At 28.3% G+C, this 7,882-nt stretch overlaps 1 protein-coding gene across 1 annotated transcript; it reads right to left on the reverse strand.

The window, feature by feature from the left end:
• Positions 1–373: 373 nt before the first annotated feature.
• Positions 374–2,288, reverse strand: LOC130804629 (CBL-interacting serine/threonine-protein kinase 25-like). Its single transcript, XM_057669141.1, has one exon. It carries the CDS (start codon positions 2,049–2,051, stop codon positions 726–728), a length of 1,326 nt encoding a protein of 441 aa, XP_057525124.1. The 5' UTR covers positions 2,052–2,288; the 3' UTR covers positions 374–725.
• Positions 2,289–7,882: the final 5,594 nt, after the last annotated feature.

A 7,882-nucleotide genomic window follows, 5' to 3' on the forward strand; every position in this document is an offset into this window, starting at 1 on the left:
CCAAGGGACATGACAATTACTCTTGTGGATTATTACATCAAAGAATCAAAATAAATAAATTGCTCATTCTTTTTACTAATTTGTGATACCACAAGCAAGAAAATAACATATCATTTTTTCTTAAACCATATCATTATTTACTAACTGGTATTTTAGACATAAGTATATAACATGTTCAACTTGAAATGATCGGAAATAATCGATAATAATTATTATCCTTTGATTGTTATATGATAATTTCGATTCAAATATAGTTTAATATAATTCAGCTAGTGTCTAGTGGACAATATTATCATCATTATCCCAATAAATTTCAACAAGGCAGGATCTGAAAAAGGTGGAAAAAGAGGCAGATCAATACTCTCATCACGAGAAGGTCGCAATTAAAGAAAGCCCCTCAACTCGAGAATCGCCTAGCAAACCAATATAATATATGACATTTCCTTATCAAACTCCCTCAAATTACATTACAATCCATATGTATAAAATCAATCATCAACACAAACTAACAATGATCTCATTTACACATATTATTACATGCTCAAATTGTAGGTTAAACATAAGTATATAACATGCTCAATTTATAATGATTTAAAATTATATGACTGTTTCGATTTAATCGACTTAAAAATAAATTGATATGAAAACTTATGGAGATGTGATCAAGGGATAGTTCCCAATTCAAAACACATTCTACATGTATAAAGTCACTAGGTCAACACAAACTAACACCACTTCCACTTAGGAAAACTTATTACATTCCCACCACTATTTTTCTTCACAATAGACCATTCTCCTTGCCATTTCCAAACAACATCCTTCATTGCCGGCCTTACTTCTTCCTCCATAAACTTCAAGTATTCAATAGAATCCCCTACCCTCTTAGTAAACTCAATAATGTTAACCTCGGACGACACTCGAAACACCTCAACAACCACCACCAACCGCCCTCGTCTACCCACTTCACCTCTCAAAACCACCCTTGACTCTTTCTCTTTTCTTGCTTCATACTTCAACTCTTTTGCCATAATCTCCACTTTCTTAACAACTTCTTTAGTCGAACACTTGGACACGAACAATGAACTGAGTTTTCTCTTATGAGTACTCTCAAATAAACCCGATAGATCCAAACCCGAACCCATTGATGACACAAAATCAAAGGCATTAAAAGAAGATATAGGAGAAGAACAAAACAAATTTGAATAATCATTTTCACATGATCTATTCAACCCTTTTGTAAACCAAGGATGTTGCATAATATCTAACATAACAATTCTTTCACTAGGGTTTGGTACCAAAATCTTTTTAATCAAATCTTCAACTTCCTTAGAGAACCCTAATGGAAAATCAAATTTCCCGACCCTAATTTTCCACAACATTCTTGTTCTACTTTCATCTTGAAAAGGTGGATAACCCACAAGTAAAGTGTACAAAATGACCCCACATGACCAAATATCACACTTTTTTCCATCATACCTATCACCCCTTATAATTTCAGGTGCCATATAAGCAATTGCACCACAAGCAGTATAAAGAAGAACATCCTCAAAATCATAATTTTGCTCATGCCCACCAAGAAATGTTGCTAACCCAAAATCACAAATCTTCAAATCTTCACCATTTGAGTCCATTAAAACGTTTTCGAGCTTAAGATCGCGGTGACAAACACCATGATAATGGCAAAAATCAAGGGCTATGATCAATTGTTGGAAGATCTTCCTAGCAAGATTTTCATCAAACTTTCCATTTTCGACAATTTTAGTATATAAATCACCACCCCCAACATATTCCAATACTAAATATATCTTAGTTTTTGTAGCCATAACTTCTTTAAGCTCAATGATATTAGGGTGTTTAACATGAGACATAACTTGGATTTCCTTCTTAACTTGTTCTATCATACCATGTTTCTTCACTTCATCTTTGTTGATCATTTTTATGGCAACTATTTCTAATGTTGTGAGGTTTTTTGCCTTATAAACTTTTCCAAAATTTCCTTCTCCTAAGAGTTTTTCTAGCTCATATTTGCTAAAAAGTACTTTACCTTCCATTTTTGAAGTGATTCTATAAAGGAAAGGTTGACGTAATGGAAGAAAAGGAAAGGGGAAGAAGAAAAGAAGAAAAGAAAGGGAAAGAGGTGTCCTACATCCAAATATGGAAGAGGTGCACTCTATTTCCCTTGGTAAGGTGAAGGAAAAGAGAAGATGAGTAGGGGATTATTATGAGAATATTAGAAGACAAATTCACAATATTATCTAGGAATAGTTTATTCCTATGAAGGATTCAAATTGTATACAAATCAACTTATTGTTGTTTTTTTACAATAATTTTATGGATTATTATATTTATAATCAATAGTTGTGTTAGGTTATAGGTTTTAGTACTGTTAGTTTCGAACTTATAATCTTTTGTCATGCTGACTTTAATGATGTCAAAAAATCATTTCAACCAAAACCTTAACCTAATAGTTGAGACTCTAAAATATATTATATAATCTAACACAAACATAATTTTTGATATTAAAATGATTTAATTAACTATTTATTATTCAAATAGTAATAAAAAATGTTTTGATTTGTCCTAATTGGGTGTATTGGTGGACTTAGGTTTTCATATTAGAGGTGCACTATTAAAATACTTTATTGAATTTGAATAAATAAAAAGGTATGCCAAATAGAAATAAGATCAATAAGATTCAGGTTGAGAGAAAGACTTGCTAGAGTCCTTACTCTAGTCCTGCAAAATTTTTACCCAGCCTGGAAATTCTATTGAACCCTATGTGATCTATTGGACTCGTTTTTCTATAACATAAATTCTTGTAAGAGATCATCTCTAATTAGGCCAGCCCATTATATATTTTAAAAAATTGTAACAAGCATTAAGAATGATGTAAGTAGATATTTAATATATTGAAGTAAGCATTAAAAATATGGTAAGTAAGCATTAAGGATAATGTAAGTAAGCATTAAGAATATGGTAAATAGACATTAATCTTTAATGGGTTGGGCTTGAATGTCTCTCCAGAGATTAGCTGAAGCACAAATTCTTATTTAAGACCGTCTTTTATAAAGACAACTCTCAAAAGCCCAGTCCAAATCTAATTTATGTTAATTTAAAAAAAATATTACTGAAATCAAAGCGCGTGTGTTAAGTGGAACGTGAAAAGTCACATAATATATTTGGGGTTATAACAATATTTATTTGGGGTTATAACATAATACATTTGGTGTTATACCAACATATTTTAGGGGGTTATAACTTCAAATATATTATATTATGACCCCAAATAAATTATGTTATAACCCTTAAATATATACTAGTATAACACTAAATGTCATATGTTATTAACACAAATAAATATTGTATAACCCCAAGTATATTATGTGACTTTTCACATTTCACCTGACATACGCGCTTTGATTTCAGCAATAGTTTTCTTTAAATTAATATAAATTAGATTTAGGTTGGGCTTTTAAAAACCGTCTTTATAAAAGACGATTTCTCAAGAGAGCTCATGATATTTTTTCAAGAGTAACAACTAAGGCAAGTTTATCATGCCCGTAGCCCAATTTTTGATATAATACTAGACTAGCCCCAGTTTCTTGAGTTCTGATTTTGCGGCCCGTACGATTTCTGGGCCATAAATATGAAATTGTATTGCTACTTGCTCACATATGTTACATCTAACGTTAATGATGATATTTTTGGAAATTTCGTTGAGAAATTTATTGTAGAACAGGGATGGTTATTGATATAAGACGGCCCAGATTTGCCTTTAATTTTAGGGATTGAGTCTATTTTTTGAGTCCTAATAAATTTGGATCTTATTCTGGGCTTAATAAAAATAAATGATTTAGGTTTGGGTCTATGACCTTTGGTTTTTTGAGTTCCAAATCTTCAGATCCTAATTCATGACTCAGACCTCTACAGCCAATTTATTACACAATCTGAAATTAATATAAAATTAGGCGCTCTTTTGAGTAACCATTTTTTGTAAAGATGGCTTTTAAAAGCCTAGCCTTAATCTAACTTATGTTAATTTTTTAAAAAAAACTTATGCGCGCGTATGAAGTAAAATGTGAAAAGTTACATGATATATTTGGCGTTATAACAACATTTATTTGGAGTTATCACAACATTTATTTGGGGTTATAACATAATATATTTGGTGTTATACCTGCATATATTTGGGGGTTATAACATAATTTATTTTGAGTTATAACAAAATATGTTTGAAGTTATAACAATACATATATATATATTTGAGGTTATAGCAAAATATATATGGGGTTATAACAACATATATTTGTGGCTATAACATAATATATTTGGGGTTATAACATAATATATTTAAAGTTATAACAATATATATTTGAGGTTATAATATATATATATATATATATATATATATATATATATATATATATATATATATATATATATATATATATATATATATTATATGGAGTTATGACAACATATATTTAAGGTTATAACATAATATATTTGGTATTATAAAAATACTATACCCTCAAACACAGACCATTATATACCCAACTATATAATTTAAAACCCCTAAAATACATAATATTATAACCCCAAACACAGACCATTATATATCCAAATATATAATGTTATCTACCCACTATATAATGTTATAACCCTAAACACAAATCATTATATATACCCAAATATATAATACTATACCCCAAGCACATTAATGTTATAACTACAAATATATGTTGTTATAACCCCATATATATTATGTTATAACCTCAAATATATATTGTTGTAACTTCGAATATATTATGTTATAACCCCAAATAAATTATGTATTTATGTTATAACTCCAAATATATGCTGGTATGACACCAAATATATTATGTTATAACCCCAAATAAATTTTGTTATAACCCCAAATATATTATGTGACTTTTCACATTCCACTTTACACGCACGCGTCAATTTTTTTTTAAATTAACATAAATTAGATTTGAGCTTGGCTTTTGAGAGTTGTCTTTATAAAAAACGGTCTCAAGTAAGAATTTGTGATATAAAGTTCGTTTTAAAATCTAAACATATTCCATATTTATTTGAACTCATTAGAATTATATATAGCCCATTGCCCTATTTTAGTATCAATTAAAATGTTAAAAGTTTGAAAATAAATAATCAAATTAGCATCCACTTAGGATCCTAGACTCATCAAATCCGACAAGTCTGAGTTCGAGTTTAAAATTTTTAGACCCTTAGGATCCGAGTTCGAGCTCATCAAAAATTAATGGGTCTAAATCTGAGTCTAGTACACTTAATTGAAACTCGACCTATAATCATTCCTATTGTACAGTAATAAACTTATCCAAATTTGAAATCTTCGTATATGAGCACAACTATAACTAGTATTGTTGTTTTTTAAAAAAATTGAGATTATTTACCCTAAATTTCATCCATCCATTAAAAATAAATTTTATCTTTTATTTTTTTTTTTTTATGATTTTAACTATGGGTGTATTTGTAAAAAAACCTATGACTTAGCCGTAATAGCTAATTTTGTAAAAAAGGAAAAAAAGTCTTTTGAAGAAAACATTAATAAAAAGGTGGGGTTGGGCATTAGGCAGAGATGGGGAAGTTGATAAATGTGTTTCTTTTATACTGTTCTTTATTTTTCTATTATTTTTTAAAAAAGAATTTTTTTTCGTGTCATCAGTCTAACGAGAATGTTTTGAGTAAATACATGTTATAGTTAGAATTATTAATAATTAATCAAAAAGTATAAATATTTTTTATGGATAAATGAAAGTTGAAATTATTCATCTATTTGAATATAGACAAGACAAACGAGGTATGCTAGACTTTAGTGGGTGAGCAACATCAATTATTATGACAATGGGAATGATATAATACAATTTATGAAATATTTTCAGCCATAATTTCAGTTATTGTTATTCTACTTTATTACAAAGTTTATGCTTACTGCAGTCTATTGGAAAGATAATATTAGATGGTAATGAAAAATTATGAACAAATTTTTATTATGATCAAAGTTTTATACCTTATTACCATGAAAATAACATAACACATTTGATGAAATTTTTTTCATTACAAATTATTTTCATTTCCACTATTTAGTATCAAGAAATAAATAGGCGGTTAGATTACTAATTTACAATTATTAAAATATCTTTTTTGGAGTTTTTCTTCATGCAAGCATATACTTGGGTTTCAATCTCAAGACTACTTTAAAGTTCAAAGATCAACTCTCGAAGCCTAAAGTTTTTGGATACCCAAGAAAAGAAAAGAAAAAGAAACTCTTCTTTTAGGACCACAAACAAGATACGATTATGAGCTATGTCCTTCGTGAAAAAATAAAAACTTAAATAAGTACACAATAATGTCATTTGGACCATTATTCTTCGCTCCTTTTAACAGACAAAGACATTAATTTAAATTTGGGGTGACTTAATAAACTATCTCCTATTCAACCTATTTAATTTTTCATATTTATCGAGATAACATTTTAACCTTTAATATTTCTAATTGTTTTTAATTAAAATTTATAAAAAGTTAATATAATAATTCTTATATTGAGACAAATTAAACAAAATCTTACATGACTATATTTTAACTTATAAATAAAAAATGTTAAAATGGGGTTTGGGGGAGATACGTTATAAATAAAAAAGGATTGACGATAGGCCAAGACCCGCTCCTACACTGATGCATTTTAAAATGCTCCTTTGATAGTCTATAAAAGGTCAAGGTATCGAACTCTCATATAGTCGCCACCAGCATCTCGCTTGCCAGAAGTCGCCCCCTGCTGCCAGTTATCATTTTATTGGAGAAATTTTTCAAAGTTTTGTTTTTTTTCTTCTACTTTTGTATTTTATTTTGTTTTTTTTTTCGTATTTTAATTATTATCATGTTTAATTTTTAATTTTTTTTCTTATTAATTGCTCTATATATAGATTTCTCAAATTGTTATATATTATATAAAATATGAAATTTTGGATAATAGTATAAGTTATCTAATTAATTAATTTGATAAATTTTAAACCCATAAAAAATTCTTAGAACCGTCACGGACAACAACGTGTTATATAAAAAAACCCAACTTTTCCAAATGAATTCAAAATTAGCTACTCTTATGAGAGAACGTCTCTTAAAGAAACTACCTCAAAACAAGAAGTTTATATTTTTATTTTCTCATTAATTTATATTAATTAGGCTATTTATCTCATATATCTAATGTGTCTCTCGAATAGATCGTCTTTCACAACAATTTGTGATTCAAGATAAATCAACAAACTAATACATTGATTCTTTGCTCTGGCACATACTCATCTCTCCCATTGAGATTATAACATTTTAAAAATTTATGTGAAAATTAATAAAATAAATATTGCAATTTTAATAGGATCTTAGTAAATTTTGAAGCCTTGAGAGTTGAGCCTTTGGTGATTGGTGATGGCCCCTCCCCTTAACAGTAGCGAAGGGCATTTTGTAAAGTGCCGTTGTACCTCAGACATGTCCCAAACATGCAGACACCCCCAACTATTCTCCATCCCACCAATGTAATTATTTAATTTAATTAACCCTAATTACTAATTACTGCTTTCATTCAACAGAAAAAACTTGTAATTGCTGTCTGAACAGGTAGTACTTCTGTGTTAAATTACTTGCAATATTGAATATATTGTACTATTTATCTATTATTTTTAATTTATAATTATTTTTAATTTTTAAGTAAAAATATAGCTAAATAGAATCTTATTTGATTCATTTTAATGTAACAATTATTAATTTTAAATTTTTATAATTTTTTATATAAATAATTAGAGATATTAAGAATTGAATTAATATATTAGACTGCATAAAAAAGTAA

Source organism: Amaranthus tricolor, chromosome 17 (genome assembly GCF_026212465.1).
Source record: "Amaranthus tricolor cultivar Red isolate AtriRed21 chromosome 17, ASM2621246v1, whole genome shotgun sequence".
NCBI classification, from domain to species: Eukaryota; Viridiplantae; Streptophyta; class Magnoliopsida; order Caryophyllales; family Amaranthaceae; genus Amaranthus; species Amaranthus tricolor.

Bases quoted from the DNA above. Each gene is read 5' to 3' on its own strand.
- LOC130804629 (XM_057669141.1), bottom strand. From the start codon at position 2,051: ATGGAAGGTAAAGTACTTTTTAGCAAATATGAGCTAGAAAAACTCTTA.